The 18,522-nt window shown below is 41.0% G+C and overlaps 1 protein-coding gene across 1 annotated transcript in view; it reads left to right on the top strand.

Annotated features, from left to right (window-relative positions):
• IL20RA (interleukin 20 receptor, alpha) overlaps positions 1-8,317 on the top strand; it is an 8,726-nt gene extending 409 nt beyond the window's left edge. Inside the window, exons 2-6 of the mRNA XM_010281583.1 lie at positions 1,577-1,755; positions 2,420-2,595; positions 4,163-4,307; positions 4,851-4,990; positions 7,391-8,317. Coding sequence (XP_010279885.1) covers positions 1,577-1,755; positions 2,420-2,595; positions 4,163-4,307; positions 4,851-4,990; positions 7,391-8,317 — 1,567 coding nt within the window. The remainder of the gene's footprint in view (positions 1-1,576; positions 1,756-2,419; positions 2,596-4,162; positions 4,308-4,850; positions 4,991-7,390) is intronic.
• The last annotated feature ends 10,205 nt before the right edge of the window (positions 8,318-18,522 follow it).

The raw sequence follows: 18,522 nt of genomic DNA on the forward strand, positions 1-18,522 counted from the left end.
AAGAAGGACTGTGCATTGGCATCTGTACACGTTAGCCTTCTGTACACACTTAAAGGGATCTGGAGATGTAGTATTTAGTAGAATATTAACAGCACTCGGTGTTCCGTTGGTCTTTTCTAACAGACCCAACTCCCACAGATTTCGTCTGATCCTGCAAGCCTCCCTAGTCTAGGAGAAAATTCACTGAAGTTATCAAGTGTTGTAGAAAGCCAAGTAATGTGATTTGAATCAGGCCCTTCTATTTTCAAAGTCTGCACCTTTGTCAGGTGGTGCAAAATTCATCAAAATGAAGGGATTTGAGTGAGGACCGCACTCCATTTCCTTTATTCCCACCAAGAGAGCACTGGGTCATTCTCTGGGACAGTGCTGGAAGTTTAGCTTGTGAAGGCGTAGCACTGTAGTCATGGATGATGTAATTCTCCCAATCCTTAACCTCTAGTATGAACACTTCCCTCAGTCTAGTAATTTTTTCATGACACTAAAACAATTTTAGATCTCCATAAGTTTCCTGTAACTTGTACTGGCTACTAAAAAAAGCAAGGAGTTGCTTCTACAGTCAGAGACTGCAACCTTTTTTGTCCAGACCTTGCTCACTGTGCTAACAGAGGAGCAACAATAGCCCACCTCCTAGAAGAGGGGAGGGTGCTCAGTAATTAGGGAATGAACGGTAATTGTGAAGAAGGTAGAACGCTGAGAAAGCACTAGCTACACTGACTCTGCAGTCATAGGGACGGCCATCTCTCACACTGAAGACAAAAATCTTCGTATGTGCTTCTACCTGCCTAGGAGAGCAAGGCCTTGAGCTAGGTGGGAAATGCTGGTGAGTGGTACTGTCCTGCAGTCGTGTAGAAGCTGCCACACGCGCTTACTAATTAGAAGCCAAAGGGGAATTCTTTTCAGCAAAAAGTGAATTTGAAGAGCAGGAGCTTCTGAGCAAATCCAGGTAGGAATTTTCCAAGGAAACCCTGATTTCTTCTACTAGTGTATAAGAGTTGGTCAGTACCGAGGCCTCGTTTGTGGCATGAATATGCCCCTTTTGCAACTATAAGGGTTTTGAAACGCGTTGTATTCCAATGGAGTCTTTCTTTTAAGCAAGAACAAGTAGTAATGGTCAGCAGTGAGCTCCTGTCCACTCATTTTGGAGACCCTGAGCATTATCTGTCTCCATACAGCAAGACGAGCCACTGACCATTCTGACAGAAATCTTTGTCTCTATATAAATAGTTATCCTGACTCTGTTACCCTGTGTTTAGTGTTTAAACTAAAGCTATGGAGACTGAAGTTGAGAGATCTCTGGTCTGTGTAAGCAAAACTGGACTTGGATTGGTATCATAGTATCCCAGTTAGTTCCATGTAGCCTCTTCTGGATAGGGCCTACTCTGATTTATTTTTCATTAAAAACTTGTGGAAATCTTGTGTTTTATCTCAGCTGAAGTTGGGAGTTCCTTGAAATTGCAGATTTCCACAAAATAAGCGAACTGTTTTATCAGCCGTAATAGCAGTTTCCGTGCTATATTATCAGGTGACTAATATTAGGGCAATAGCTTTTGTACAGCTCCTTTCTCTTTCAATATAGATACGGTGTTGGCAAATGGATTAGAAAGCCAGAATGCAGGAATATCAACAGAACGTGGTGTGACCTCTCCAGTGAGACTTCTGACTATGAAGAGCAATACTACGCGAGCGTTAAAGCGTTGCTAAATGGGATGTGCTCCGACTGGATGGAGACCACACGATTCAACCCTCTTACAGACAGTAAGGAAAGTTAATCACACAGGCAGATGTTCAATGGCCTTGATTAATACCGTGTGCTCAGACTGCATGTGCCTTCATACTGTATGATATTTTAATTTTAGCATGCAGTTAGATTTCTTGGCAGTTGTTCCACATTTATGCTTTTGGCAGAAGTAATTGAAATAATCGTATTAGAATGTGGATATATGCGTGTGTTATATATACGGTCTTATATATACACTGAATACTCTTTTATGCTGTGGTAAAACTTTACTCAAGGCAAATAATAGCTGTGGCACATGCACAGTATAAAGAACTCTGATGTTGAAAAGGCTCTATTAAACCAAACAGTATCATACTCTAGAGCACAATATCTCTTATCTGTGCCAGATAATCTGAGAACATACTGGTAATTTAGCGTGTAGCAAATTGAGTTTCAAGGTTGTTTATCCTCGCCTAGGAATTCCTAGGCAAAATTTCAAGTCAGTGTTTACCTTCTCACTGTAAAGATCTTCTTAGTTACCTGATACAATAATTTTCTACCAACATAAATGAATTGTTCCAAGTCCTACTTAGACTCCCCAAAACTTTACAAAAATGTAGTATCATCCACTTTAAGAAACTGCATGGCCAAATCAGCATGCCTCTGCTGCATTTGACTGCTTGTACACGTTCTTTTTTCCAGCTAAAATTGATCCACCCATGGTAAGTGTATCTTCTACTGAGAAATCTATTTCAATCATTCTGACTGCTCCCGAGAAGTGGAAGAGAAGTCCTGAAGGAGAATCCGTATCTCTGCTTCAAGTGTATCCTGGCCTGCAATACAACGTGTCTGTCCTCAACAAAAAAACGAAGAAGCGGGTGAGCTTTGACAAGGCTGTAGAACTGCACCGGTTAAATCTGTGCTCTGCGCTTGCTGAAATGCATTTTGCCTGTAACAGCAAGGATTGAAATCGGATTCATAGCCTTGTAGGAATTGTGGGATCATTCAGGTTGGAAGGGAGCTCAGGAGGTCTCTAGTCCAGAGTCCTGTTCAAAGCAGGGTCAGCTGTGAGCTCAGACCAGGTCGCTCAGGGTTTGTCCAGCTGCACCCTGAAAATCTCCAAGGACGGAAACTGCACAACCTGTTCCACTGCTTGACTTTCCTTGTAGGGAAATATGTTTCTTTATATCCAGTCTGAACCTCTCTTCTTGAACTTATGTCCGTTGTCTTTCATCCTTCCACCATTCAGCACTGTGAAGGGCCTGGCTCTGTCTTCCTGATGACCTCCCTGGGTCATCCCGGGGGCTGCTGTTAGGTGACCCTGGTGCCATCCCTTCTTCCCAAATGGAACAAACTCCAGTCCCTCAGCCTCCCCTAACGGGGCAAGTACTCCAGCCCCATCCATCTTGGTGATCCTCTAATAGACCCGCTCTAGTTTGTCAGTCTTTTCTGTATTGGGAGGAGCAAAACTGGTCACAGTATTCTAGACGTGGTCTGACGAGTGCAGAGTGGAGGGGGATAATCCCTCCCCTCCGTCTGCTCTCACTTTTTTGCTTTTGGGGCACGCTGCTGGCTCACGTTCAGCTTGCTGCCTGTCCCCAGTCCTCTTTGGCAGAGCTGCTCCCCAGCCAGTCTACTGGCAATACTCGCCAGTGCATCCTTTGTCACCACATCTCAACATCTTCATTTGTCTGTCTCTGCAGATTTGCGTTTCATTATCAAGTAGCAGTTCCCAGAATAAACACAGCAGATGAGGAAGAGTTCAGAAGAAAACATTCATTCTTCTGTTCCCGTCCTCCAGACACAATCCCTGGCAAACCTCTGAATTCCCTGAAAAGAAACAGAAACTTTACACCAAAAAGGTCACCTTTTGTCAAAGGGAATGTTAAAATGCCGAGATTAGCAAATAGAGGTATACAAATTTTTGTTCTGGTTTGGTTTTTTTAATAAAGATGCTTGACATAGAGCAATTACTTTACTTTGGATTGCAAGGTCTACATAATACCCATTATTCTAAAGCTCCTATGTTTACCAGAACATCCCATTTGAAAGATTTTGTGGAATGTGCCTTTTATTGTATATATCAGGTATGTATATATGTATATAAAGGCACCTTATGCCTTTTATTGGCCTAGGCATCAGGAGAGGGCTGGAGCGATGCTTTAGCTCTGTTGCAACATCAGCATGAAAATGTGGGCTAGTGGTAGTACATGGTCCTACTTCATATAAAATACGAAATTGTTCAGTAGTGGTAGAAGAAAATACTCAGAGAGGACGTGACCTAGTTGTATTTGGAAAAAAAGGATGCAGCTGGCAGTTCTTACATTATCATACTCTTTACAGAAAATCTGTGTGCTTGTGACACGTTTTGTATACAAGATCTTTACCTTTCTGTAAGTGAGGAGTTAAAGGGGAAAAAAAAATTTCCTTTTTTATGTCTTCCAGTGGTTCTTCTCCATCAGCAACAACACCTTGGTTGTGCCCTGGTTAGAACCTGGAACAGCTTATTGTGTCAGTGCACAGATATATGTCACCACACCACTGCTGCACAGTGGGTTCTCTAAAGAATATTGCATTGCTACTTTGAAAGGTATGTGTAAGCTGGCAGATGACAAACAGAAGATGCAAGTTAGAAAAAAACATGGTGATTGAGTTTGTGAGTTTTTTATGTATCCATTCTGAGAGTGAAAAGCTAGAATTGTTTCCCCCTTCTCTGTGAGTTTGTACGGATGAAAAAAATCTTTGCCTTTAGTAAAACATAGCTGGGGTCTACAGACTGGAAGGTACAACAGTACCTCTGAAGAAAAGGATCTACATTCTTTGACTCTTAGTGAATGGAGAATATTTTTTCTCCTTGAATGAAGTCTGGGAGTGGCAAAGCTGGGTCATTCTCAGGGGGCAGAAGCTAGCAACAGGAGAACCTGAGGGAGGGATTGTTACTTCCTTTTAGAGTTTAATCTGTAATTTAGATAATAATAAATATTTGTCCTGTAGCTCAAATGTAATTTTTTTTTAAATTTCCTGCAAATTCCTTTGTATCCCATATCCACAAAGTAATGTGGTGAATGCACATTACTATCTGAATACGTTAAAAAGTTTCTCAGTACAGTGAAAACTTTTGTTTTGTTAACAGATAAAACGGCAGATGAGACTATAACAATCGTATTTGGATATGTTCTGCCTATCATGCTTGCTGTCCTTTTTATTTCAATGACATGCTATTGTGTGCACAGGTATATTCACGTCAGCAAACAGGAACATCCAACAAACCTGGTAAGTGTTCTCTGGTGCAGGAGGTCACTGCCTGCCTCAGCACTCACAGGAGAGCTGTGCATTTTCCAGGGCTCCGAGCTGGCTGGGAGGAAACCATGGCTAGCTGCAGATAAACACTCTAGTTGCCACTCAGATCAAGAAAAGAACATCATATCTAGGGTTATTAAATGCAAGAAAAACAGAGTAATAACTCAAGTTAGCAACTATGGCTCAAAAGATGCCCAGATCTGAAAAGGTGACCAGAGCCAACGAGGACCAGAACAGAGTTGTTGGTTTGGGAAGTCATTGCCGTAAGCAAGGTCTGGGGTGCAGAGGCAAGTTCTGTTAGGAAATCAGCACTCCTTAAACTGATCTAGGAAAAAGCACAATAGAGATTCAGTGAACAAGAAGTTACTAATTGGTTGAAATTGGAAACAAGAAGAGAAGATAATCAAGCAGTGCAAAAACCCTGTGATGATTTCTTGGACTATTACTGGCTATTGCCACACTTTACCATTTAATTGTGATTGTGAGGGATTTCGCACATGTGCATCATACAGATAATTTAATCTGGATTTCAAGAATACTTTCAAATACTGCACTACTTTCTAACACCCAAAAATGTACCAACAAATACATCCTGTTATTTACACAATCCAAATACACTGTCTATGTACAAATGTTTGCAAGTTTCCTAGAGCTGCAAAGTTTGTTAATTTTTAGAAAGAACACATAGAGTCTAAGAAACAGTATTGGTTACCAGCCCAGGAGCCCAGCAGAGCTCGCTCACAGTTATCTCTAAACAAGTTGCTCAAGCGTGAACGTGCAATTACAATAATGAATGAACACTTTGATGTTAATCCAATCTGCGTGACACTGTGGGATGGGAGGTATAAGGGAGTTGGTTTCAACATGCTGATCTTCCTGGAGAAATCTAGATCAGCACAGAGGCGATAGGAGAAATGTTCAGAGAGGGACTGTGGGTTCAGAAGGAGTGGAGCAGCTACTGCTGCAGTGTGTTCAGATGTGCATGGAGACACCTCCTGCACCTGGTGAGGCACCAGCTTTATCACAGAATCGTGGAATCACAGAGTGGTTTGGGATGGAAGGGACGTTCAAAGATCATCTAGTCCAATCCCCCTGCTGTGGGCAGGGTCATCTGTCACTGGCTCAGGTTGCTCAAAGCCCCCTCCGACCTGACTTTGAACACTTGCAATGATGGGGCATCCACAACTCTGGGCAACCTGTTCCAGAGCCTCACCACCTTCATAATGACGGGTTTCTTTTTCTATCCAATCTAAATCTAATGTCTTTCCATTCACAACCATTGCCTGTGGTGACAACAGGCCTTGGTAAAAAGTCTGTCTCTCTCTGTCTGATTCTTTATCCTGGGACGCAGGGCATGGTAGTGGGGGACAGCTTGGAGAGCTAGCTGGATAGACCGCTCTACAGTCCAAAAACGTAAAGGGCTACTTAGTGAAAAATTCCCACTCAATAGCAGATTAAACTCCAGCTCCAGGAGTTTATTCTGTAATAAATACATTATTTGTATGCTGTTTTGTTTTTGGTTTTTTTTTAAATGTCCATTGCACTTTTTAATAACCACCTTGAAGCTTCAATTTCATTTCTCAAACCTCTGGATTCAGTTGATGTTAAGGTAACAAATGAATATAGATGTGGTATTTTAATGATGCTCTCTGGCTTTCCCAACCTACAGGCTGTTCCCCGTGGGCAACCCATATTTTCCTATTGCACCTTCCTTTAGTGACTGCTCATACAGTATTTACTCCTGTTAGAAATACTACTCATTTCAGAAAAATTTCCTGTTGTTTAACGAGATGATTTATCACAGAGTCACAAAAGCAGCCTGTGACAGACTGCACAATGTGGCCTCCATACACCTCGCTTCAACCTTCTGTATAGCTTCCTCTCTGAAAGGAAACCTGATATTATTTAATTCTCTGTAAGCTATACCTTAACCTGGTACCTGACTGTGCTTGTGGGATGTGATTTTGACTGCACTTCCTCTTCACTGGCTAAAAAGAGTGGAATAGATTCTGTAATTTATGACTCAAGGACAACTTCAGTGGTTTCTCCAAAGTCACTTGAGTTTATGCTGGAGGAAACAAAACCAGAATTTGATGAAATTTTTTTAACCATTATTTTGCCATAGGGAAGATGAAAAAATGGGTATTAGAGCTGGTCATAATATAGCTTTACTTTGGATAGAATAAAAAAAGTGGAGCATATTAACGCTCCTGGAGGTTTATATGATGAACTTTCTTCTTCCCTAAATTGAAATAACCGCCTAATAAGGTCTAGCCTAGCCTTATATTTTAAAAATATATGACAATAGTAAGAAGCAGCAATATGGTATTTTTATTATACGCCACTCAAATCAAAATATTTTTTGCTTTCCAGGTATGGCACTATACTGAGAAATGCAAGGAAAGGGTTTTCATACCTTGTGAAAAAATAGTGGTCAACCTTATCACTGTTAACATGGATGAGTACAAGCCATCTCAGGAATCCAGTCCTCTATCAGAAAGGAAAAGTCCCCGTTATTACACTGTTTACAATGGCACCGAAGGGAAGGATTTGCCTTCAAAAGAAGTGCTGGAAACAAAACACTTGCTTGATATTTCACATGAAGAGATTTCGCACAAAGAGGATATTTTAGCAGAAGGGGAGCAAACAGGGAACTGGTCATCTTATGGCCAGCCTGGAACAAATAGTACTTTGAGACAGAAAAATGCAGGGACTGTAGAGTATGAACATGATGTAAGGGCTGAAGACTTCAGTCCTGGTCAGAAACTAGAAGACCTCAGTCTGAAAGAGAAGACCTCTGCCCCCAGGGAACTACTAGGTGAGCCACAGGACTGGATTAATATGAAAACAGGACAGCTGTATTGCCCCCAACTGGAGGTGAGGGCACCAGACCCTTGTTTGGGACAGAAAATAGAGGAACTTAATTCAAAGATCGTTGATGGAGCAGATGAATTGCTGGGTGAGACCCATATCAACTTGGTGGACTTGGATACTGAAAAATCTGGGCAGATATCCTATCCTCAGCTGGAAAAAATAGCACAGGGCCTCATGGAGAAAGAGGGTGGACAGACCATATTAGTAGATTGGGATCCTCACACTGGAAGACTGTATATTCCTACCTTGTCCGGTGTTGAAAATCAGGTGTGTGAAGGAGTATTTAAGTGTGATGATCCTGACAAAGAGGGAATTTTGTCCAGACTGTATGAGAAAGAGGTATCTGATGAATCATCAGAGGACCAAGAAATGTACCTCCTGCAATTCAAGGAACAATGGGGACTGCACGTAGAAATGGAAGACTGAACAATAATTTTCTAAAATACTGTAAAATGCCAATTTTGTTTTCTTTGCCAAAGAGAGCGATGGACTCAGTGGAGCAAACACATCTTAATGTATTGAAGTTTTTAGAACCATCACAGTTGAACAACTTATTCATGATATGATATTTGTAACAGTTTCCAGACATGATATAAGTGATTTCAACTCCCATCATAATACCTTCAGGTAAAATATGATGCTTATGAGATTATCTACTTTTAAAATATATATATATTTACAGAGGATGCTGTTAGGATTTTCGCATTGTAATGTCTACCAAAGCAAATGATCGGCATTTGAAAGCAGTAATTTTTAGCAAATAAAAAGCAACAATATGACATTTTGGTGGGCTGTTTCATGTGTCTTGACACAACGCAGTCTTTTCTAGGTCTCTCTCCTGCTGCATGTAATGATTTGAGCTGACTTTTGCAGAACAAGAATGGCATTCCAGTATGTATTCTGTTTCTGGTTTTAAACATTTTTTTGTTTAATGAAGTTCTTGGGTATTTCTCTTGAAAGACTTGTGTGAGGTGCAGGGTCGCATCCATAGTGTGCCACACAAATACGCAGCCAGCAACAATTCTTTTGGCTGGTGTACCTACAGGCTCAACAGATGTAAGGGAGAAGAAAGCAAGCATTAGTCGTATTTTAAACTGGGGGAAAACGTGGCACAGAGGGATTCAGTGAAATGCCTATAATCTTACTGGATGGACTGCGTCTCACCCAGCCTTAGACACTCACAGTAAAACATCTGTATGACTCATGTCCTGCAAGTGTCTGTTGTTCTCCGATGACTTTAATGGCAGGCTGGCGTGACTAGCGCAGACAGAGAAGTCTGCCCCAGACACATCCCACTTGCCATGTCAGACACAGAAAGTGTACCGGTGGGCTTTCTTTTATTATCTGATGTCCTGGCTGGGACTTTCAATACAAGTTCACTTTTTTCCCATGTCATGTGACATTTATTCAGGACATTGAATTACAAGATATTCTAGAAATTACTTACTAGGGAAAATGATATTTTTCTTTTCAAAGCCTATCTGTCACTTTACTACTTAATAGACCTTTTTTTGAACACCAAAAAAAAAAAACCAGTAATGATTTGTTTGGTTTTGAAGAGGAGAAGCAAAAAAAAAAAGGACAAAAAACTATTCTATAGTATTTAAAACTTCTACCCTCCAAACTAGGTACATGATTAGGTGTATTTTTGAAAGAAGACCTTTACCAGTATCTTTTCTCTCAGGTAATGTTTTTATTACATGACCTTGGCATTTTCTGTGACTATTCATCCTCTGAAATATTTCAGTTGCAGTCGTAGACTTGAAAACCAGAAATTACAGTAAAATATTTGATGCTGATGACTCCTTATCTGATGTAAGAAATGTCCTCAACTGCTTTTATTATAAAGACATATATCATGTAGTAATGTTACACCTAAATACTTAGGTATATCAACACATTTGTGCATCAGGAGATTCACAGAGGAGGATTATAGCTCAGAGTGAAAGAATAGTTGGAGATGTTAAAAGGTCAGAATTTCTACTACTACTAGCCTCATTTAAGCCATCCAGAATCTTTCACGGTATTTCCTAAAGACTTCTTAACCAACCTCTTTGGGCATAATCTCCTAATTGTCTTTTGCAATGTGGGGGCTATAATTCATAGGTGGGAAACAATTATTTCGTTTTTTCTGTAGTCCATTGAATTTTATCCAGTTACTGCTGCCCTAAGACCACTTGTGTTTTGTGTATATCTGCCATATGGAAGGATGAGGATGCTCCAGCTTCCTCAGTAGTTTGGTGCAGCTGCCAACCAGTCTTCTTGGAACAGGAAGGTATCACTTACTCTGTGTTTGTATTTCCTCTGGCCTTATTTGCCAGCTGTTGGTGTGTGCTGCTTTTTTTTTTTTTTTTTTTTTTTTTTTGTTAGATAAACAAGCCTTGCCCCAACAGTTACTACATGTAAGGACACTTAACATACTGTAACCGAGTCATTGCTCCTTAAAATTTGAAAACTTGGTAACTAAACCATAGAATCTCACTTAATTCAGTTCTTTGGTCATTGTAATCTCTTTTCTCTGCATCTTACCCCTTTTTTTTTTTTTTTTTTTTTTTTTTTTTTGTTACAAATTATTTTTTTTTTTTTTTTTTTTTTTTTTTTTTTTTTTCAGTTACAATTAAGTTGTATAGCATTTATTTCCTCTCTTGTACTTGAAAAGGCATCGCCTTCCTAGTTAACAGGATTCTGAGGTTCTTGCAGTCATAGATGCATTTTCATGATAAATTTATGCATTGAAATAGTAGTTAATTTTTGGACCAGAATATTTGTAATAGAAGTTTGCAGCACTTTCAGTGTTGCTTACTTTTGAATTTGCATTAAATTCAGAACTGATACTAGATTATGCAAACAGTCCTTCATGTTTATAAGATACGCTTTCAAAATGTTCTCAGGATAACCACGGCAAAAAGAGCTGGGGGAAAATGGTGTCAATTTCCATCAATGTAATACCAGTAAATGGTTGGTGCCGTTTTTAATATCCTCAAAGCTACTCATGTTTTGCCTTAAAATCTTCTAATTGTGTTAAACAAATGAAACTGATTAGACACGGTACCTCCAGCAAGCCAAACACTCAGCAAGGAGCAAAATACTTCCATGTAGAATTTTAATTCTACCTACAAGATTTTAGACAAGAGGCAGCTATTAATTACATGGAAAATCCAAGCAATAAGAGAACTGACATGTCCCTGGTCTTTATTACACTTTTTTAAACTTCAGTTAGCCACATTTAATAGACTTAATGCCTCTGAAAGCAAGGCCATATATCTAGAAGCAAAGACTACAGACTATACTCAAACCTAAGGCCTTGAAATCAGTGATTTTGAAAATGATGTGTGAGATTAATAGAACTAAATAGCAGTCTGTTGAGAACAACAGGATGTATATTTCTTGACTACAATGGCAATAAAAATAGAATTTCACCTGTGTCTGCCGGGCTGATGTGACCACTACTGGAAAAATAGCATCCAGTTTACAAAATAAGCCAAGCCATGAAGATAGAAGGCAAATACTACTATAAAAGGCTAAGGCAATGCTCTTCTAAGCCTGAAAAACAGGAAGCCTAGCTATCAAAATGAGATCTAATTGTGATGAAACCGATAGCTAGGTGTGGGCACACACAGTTTTGGAAAAGGAACTGTAATTTTTAAGTGTGGTTTTGCTGCCTGCAGCTTAAAGAGTGACACAGTTCTTGAAGGAGAGACTGAAAGAGGCAGCTGAGTGCAGGATACCTGGGGTCTGACTTACAGTGGCCCTGGAAAACCTACTGCACAATGCCAAAGAGCAGATGGAAAAGTCCAAACGCAGCAGGCAAAAATGCAGTATGAGCTGTGTGCCTGGCACGGTAAGGACTGCAGCCAGAATGCCCGCCCAGTGCATGAAGTTGGCCAGGCGAGGAATACATGATGACTGCCTAATACATGATGCAGGATAACCTGTAATGTGAAGCGTAGGGAAATGATCAAATTGTTAGAAGGAAAACCAAATTAACACGGCCACTGGATGTAAGCAGCTGGGTTGCCTGGACCTCACAGGGCTCTCTGATCACCTCGCCGCTGAAGGAGCACGGAGGGCTGGACAAGCCTGAGATGAGGATGTTCTCTGCGTAAGTGGGATCAGAAAAAGAGTTGTTGGAGTGGCCCGCTGTGGGCAGAGGGTAAGCAGGTGCATTTTGGAGATGGCAGCAGTGCATTAGCGTCTGTGATGGTCCAGTAATTTGCAACACACTGGTAGTGCAGTGGTTAGAAGGAAAGGTGGGCTCTGGAAAGAGTAGCTAACACCGTTAATCAGATAGCACAGATTTTCCTATGGATATTAAGGTAGGTCCAGCATGAGCTCTAAAAACATTCTCAGACTCTAGAAAATCACAGAATCACTAAGGTTGGAAAGGACCTTCAAGATCATCAAGTCCAACCATTAACCCAGCGCCACCATGATCCCTAAACCATGTCCTGAAGCACCACATCCACATGATTTTTGAACACTTCCAGAGATGGTGACTCCACCACCTCCCTGGGCAGCCTGTTCCAATGCCTGACCACCCTCTCGGTGAAGAAATTTTTCCTCATATCCAATCTAAACCTCCCCTGGCACAACTTGAGGCCATTTCCTCTCGTCCTATCGCTGGTTACTTGGGAGAAGAGACCCAGCTCCCTCGTCGCCACAACCCCCTTTCAGGTAGTTGCAGAGAGCGATAAGGTCTCCCCTCAGCCTCCATGCACAATATGAAAACACCCTGAGTGAGGAAGTACTTCAAATTACATTATTAATAAATGGCTGTACAGAAACATGCTCAATTTCTACTGATTTAAAATCAAATTTTAAGTTAAGCTTTGCTTTAGCACTTCTGTAAAAAGGAATGAATTCCTGAATTTGGGACTGACAAAATCTGTCAAATTTTATCAGAAGAGAGTTAAATCATGACTTCCCTAAGATCTAACCTGCAAATACAGGCTTAACCAGACAAAATGATTAGAATGTGAAGCAAGCAAAACTTAAAATAGAACAGCAGCATTGTTCGAATGCTTTAAAACAAGGACAACTGGCTGTTACCAAGGGCTGTGAAAATTCTCCGATGCCTTTAGGTCTTTCAAACAAGCATGTCCTTCTTCAACAATATGCTAACAAATGGGTGACATTTCTTGCCTGGAATATGCTAAATGGTATAATGATGCTCATACGCTGTCAAGTCTTAAAACTGACTAATCCTCTTTTTCCCCTTTAAATAAGAAATGTTGGCTCGTCTATACAGTGGAGTTAAAAGACCAGTTATTCCAAGCACCGTGTTGTGTTTTTGAACAATTTGTGTTTTTGAACAATTGCAGCTTCTATGTCTGACGTGATTCATTCTTGCGAAGTCAAAGATTTAAACCTGTTCCGATAGCTGCCATTAGTCCATTCAAAATACCAGTGTTCCCCATAAAAGGAAGACAGAGCAACAAGTCAAGATTTTTCTGCTTTGATTTTGCATATAGGTTTCAGGCTTCATCAGCCCAGGATCACACAGCAGTAAGTGTAGGAAGTCATTTTCATGTTTAGTGTCATCTAGAAACTGTAAAGATCTTTGTAAATTTGTACCGGCAATAACACTAAGCTGGTCTCCTTAATTTCTCACTGTCTTTTCCCTTTCTGGTACAAAAAAAAGAGAACAAAAAATACAGACTTCCGTTTTTTAAAACCTCCAGAATCGGTTTAGCTGAGACAGATTTTCCTGGACTAAGTTAGGTTTTAAGAAGAGGACTTGCTCCTTAGCACCACATAGGAATGAAAACCCTCGCTCGCCGAGAGAAGACGCACAGGCCAGTAGCGCTTCTTCAGCTTTCAGCTTTTGCATCCATTCTGCTGGGCGAACAATGGCCCTGCATTACAGCAACGTTTTGCCATCACACTGTTCCTGCTCTGAATGCATGCTGCTTGCCACTGCTCTTAACAACACTGTAAGCAAACACAGATCCCCCTTCCACAGTGCCACGCGTTAACTGCAAAGGTCACAGCTCCCCTCACCAGTATGTCACCATACTGAAGGTTACTCTGAATTGTTGGATCATAGGGCTATACGCATTCACAGTTTGGCTTGAATTAAAAAAGTGAAATTTTAAGGTGCAAATTTAGCATGTGAACCAGCTGCAGAGTCCCGAGATGACCAACAAGATCAGAGGTCTCGCAAACCCGACCCCCAGGGCAAAGTCAGCCAAACCGATACAGGAAAACTACTCTCCAGGGAAGAGAAGGTAACAAGCGATGCCATGCAGCCATCTTAATGTGGCATTAATCTCTGCTGTGCTGACTCGGCTGAGCTCCCCATAGATCCCAGTGCAGAGCCATTCTGACCCACCACCTCATTAATGCTGACATTAACAGGGTTTTGCTGGATGTGGTCTGTTTGCTTGTTTGCTTTGTAGCAGACCAGTGGAGTAGATAGCCTGGGAAGAGTGGACAGTCCTTAAGAATAAAAAAAAAATAGAGAAACATCAGTCAGGGGTGGTTTAGATACAGTTGATCTTGACAGGGAGCCAGGTAAGAATCAAATGAAGTGTTCCTGTTCTATATCAGCGGGCATTGCCAACCAATGCAACGCTCTATAGCAAGCTGCATCAACCCAAACAGCAAAGAAAAATCCCACTATGCAGCCAAGCTATCGATGGGAGAGGTGCTTCAACGCCTCTCCTTCACTCTTGGCCTCAGATGAGGCATGGGGTGAGTGAAGGGGTACTCTTCAGGCAAACCTCCTGCCTGAGCCGAGGCAGGGCCCTTTCCACTGGTGGTCAGTTTTCTGAGTCACGCCCTTCACTGCCTGTGCCAGCTTCCAGGTTTCTGGTCTTTTAAGCCCTGAATAACCATTTCATACTTATCCCAGTGCTCTTCATCCTGTCTCAGGGAGATGATGTACCTTATACTACCCCTTTCTCGCTCCTTGTAATGTAAGCACCATTACATCTACAAAAAGATCACAGGGACTCAACTTGTGCAATGTAATTTAGAGCTTGTTTACTCTTCTCCCACTGGACTTAAAAACACAGTGTGCTCTATTTGTCTCCTGACATACACAAACACCCCAAAATAATTCTCCTTCTAAGTTGAATGTGTTTATGTTTTCCAATGTGGTCACAGAGATATTTTACTCTTTAAGCAGTTACCACAGATGATATGCATCCTAACAGAAAACAAAACTCTGTTTTTATGATTAAATAGATTTTAAAGATAGATCTTAAAAAGACTTGGGGTGAACTTTTCCCTGGTGTGCAAGATTGAACTTGCATAACTCACAGGCTGATGGAATCAGCTGTTTATTGTTTACCCAGCTCCATAAAGACATAATACAAATTTTAGTAAACTTCACAGAGCTTTCATGGTCAATCAGAAATTTTAACATCCCCACCTCCTATTTTTTAGCTGTCAAAACACATGGGTAACAGTCTGTTCTGCTGCTCAATACTACCCTCTCTTTCCCACCAGGCCTTGCATTTTTAAGCTGTAGCCAAATAAACTGTGACGGCAGTTATCAGTTAGAAAGGGATAGTTATCAGTTAGAAAGGGATAGTCAGCAATTGTTTAGGGATAACCAGCAAAATTAATGTCAGGCCATGCAGTTGGTTGTGGTAAAGATGGTGTGCATTGCCAAAGAGCAAAGGAAAATAGTAAAAGCTGTTTAAGGGTTGTTTTCTGTTCTACTGCATCAAGAATTTAATCATGCTGGAGATGAGCAGAGAAGCCTTGTGCCTGTCCTGGAGCAATGGCAGGAGCATTCTACCCTCTTCTTTTTGGCAGGAACTTGTTGCCACCTGGAAATAGGAGTGCCTACATCCCAGTACTGACCTACTGGGATTCTCAATATGCAGTAACGAAAGCATTTGGCAAAGGGTTCCAAATTAATTATAGCTGCAAGTTTAGCCTCTGCCTGAAGCTGGCACTCAAACTGTTTCTATAAGGATTACAAGCAAAGCTATTTCTAGGGAACAATAGAGGTGGTGATAGGAAATCTGACTTCTGCTCCTTTCTCTCAGTCTTCTGCTCGCTAAGAGACTTCATTGCAGCTCCTGAGAAAGGGCCTGGAGCAATGTCACCTGCAGCAATGTCACCTGCTCTGCTGAGCCTCTTGAACCAGCAGTGAGCTGGTCCGTAACCTCCACTCCTACTAAGGAAGCAGAGGTTTGTCAGCAAACTGATCCCATGGCTTTTAAAACATGAATGTGAGCCTGAACCTAAAAAATACTCCAAACCATCTACTGTATTCATCTATTGATGGGTAGTCCACAATACCTTTGGTGTACCTTACCACTAGTTAACCTTAACCTTACCACCTTACCTTAACCACTAGTTAAACATTAATTTACTTCCATTTGTGTCTTTCCTGTGTTTGCAACATCCTTAATTTCTCATTGCCATCACAAATATTTCATCACAATCTTTTGGGACAATTGTACTTCTAGTTTATCAAAAACACAGGTGCCAGAACTACCCAACCTCGCAGCCCTTGTCAAAACAGTCCCAGGTCTCTGTAAACACATTCCAGTCCAACACATCGAGGTGCGGCAAGACTATCACCTTTTACCCCATTAGTAAACACAATTGATTTGTGTGGCAAAGAGAAAAGACTCTTACTTCCATTATGCCAACTAATACATTTCTCATGAACAGGTTCTCTCAGGAGGCACCAGTTCTACCCCACTTACACCATTATTTTTAATGGAAACCTTACCATAATCAACACAAGTTTGATCTAAACATGTTTCTCAAAACATTTTATTTTTCAAAATGCGGGGTATGCTTATAGAGTAAAAAATAACCCTGTTTTCCAAGATTGTATCAATATCATTAATAAAAATAAGCTGACCCAAGATTAAGTGACACACAGCAGCCAACCCACAACGTCCCTCTAGAGGAGAATGGCTGTGCGACATTATGTTGCAGCTGACCTTAGGTCTGAATACTCTATTTTTTCCATTCTCCTGGCAGTGGTACACTATTATAGCCGTAGATGTTTTACCCTGTTGCTTGTGCCATGCTATGTTTCATCAGTTCTGTTAAGGTTAATACCAGTTTTCTTTTCCTAGTTAACCTCAAAGGAAATCTCAGCAAAATCTTAACATTTTAATGCTTCTTTCAGATCCAGTGTGCATCCTGGCCAACCAAGCAAGCAGGACATTTAGAAGCCATTGCCAAATTGCCAATTTCCTTCTCAACACCACTTGAAAAGTGAGAGAGATCCATCACTTCTGGAGAGTCTGAAAAGCAGCATGGTCAGCACCCGAAATCCTTAGTGATTGCACTGAGCACTGGACACTTCTGCCAGGAATTGGACTATTTGGAAAAGAAACTCCACATTCCCCCATGAAAGGGGGCTCAGTCCTCTGTTTGATAGAAGATGCAATGAAGATAGAAAATGGGGACTGAAGATATTATTCTGAATGCCTGGCGCATTCTCTAACACTGGATAATTTCCTGACATTTCTGTGGCATTCAGCAATGCAGAATCTCTCATTACTAAGTGCCTTCTTAATACCTGTGACTGTTTTGAAGTCCACCCTGTAAAACCAAAACCATCCCACCTATCAACTGTAGTTTGTGCAGTGATCAGGTCATGTTACTACTGGCTCCCTTAAAAATTACCATTTTAAGTGCCTGACAGAGATGAAACATGCATCTTCAAAGCTCCCAACTGATCCAAAGCCAAATATTCCAGTAAATGGTAATAATCAAAATCCATTAAGAGGATGGACCAGTTGTGGCTTGTTTTCCCTAGCTTTTTACTGTTATGTTTTTCATTAGTAAGAAGGCAGATCTGTTCCTTGTAACTTCGTTAGCATTTATCAGAAAGCTATCTGCTATAGTGAGGCCATCAGAGTTCCCGGGGAATATATATAAAGACCAAAACAAGCAACCTCATTGAGACTAGGTTTGTAAATTTGCTTATCTTCTAACTTCTGGTCACCATGACACAGGGCAGATGGCTAGATTTCTTTCAGCCTGATTTGATTACCACTTGTTTTTGTCTCTTCTGCAAGAGAGCACATGAGACTCCACACTGAGTTAGCTGGGAAGGACCTCATCCTAACAGTCTCACCAAGGTAATCTTGTTACTCCACAAACCAGTGCCCTCTCCAGTGTTCCTAGTAGTAGAGAAACATCAAAAGCCAATGTAGTCAGCTGAAATTCAATTAAACTAAGCATCTGAACCAGGTAGCCTAAATTTTGTCTACGAAAAATAGAAATCTCATAGCAACAAGGGTTGTAGAAATACCAACATGGACAAGCTGCTTTACCTGGGGACGGAAAACTATTAGCAGTTCAGATCCAGGACAGGGATTTAGCATTTAATCCTCAGGCTTGCAACAGACTTCATTATGACTTCAGGCAAACAAAATTATTTCTTCCTGTTTTCTATTTCTGCCTCTATTAGTCCATGTTTATTATTTAGAAAGCTCCCCAAACCTCTCTCAACTTTGGTCTGCCTAGTGCAAAACATATAAAGACTCAGGCAGTTTTTGTCCAGCTGGAGCAGAACTGAAGGAAACAGGGGCGTTTTGGCTGCCAAGACACATTGCAGCTTCTTATAGCAAACACCAGGAGCTGCAGGGGAAATCCTTTGATTCATTCTCTAAACCATGAAAGCTGCTTGGCAGAAATTTGTCATG

The sequence above is a fragment of the Phaethon lepturus genome, unplaced genomic scaffold (assembly GCF_000687285.1).
Source record: "Phaethon lepturus isolate BGI_N335 unplaced genomic scaffold, ASM68728v1 scaffold14082, whole genome shotgun sequence".
NCBI classification, from domain to species: Eukaryota; Metazoa; Chordata; class Aves; order Phaethontiformes; family Phaethontidae; genus Phaethon; species Phaethon lepturus.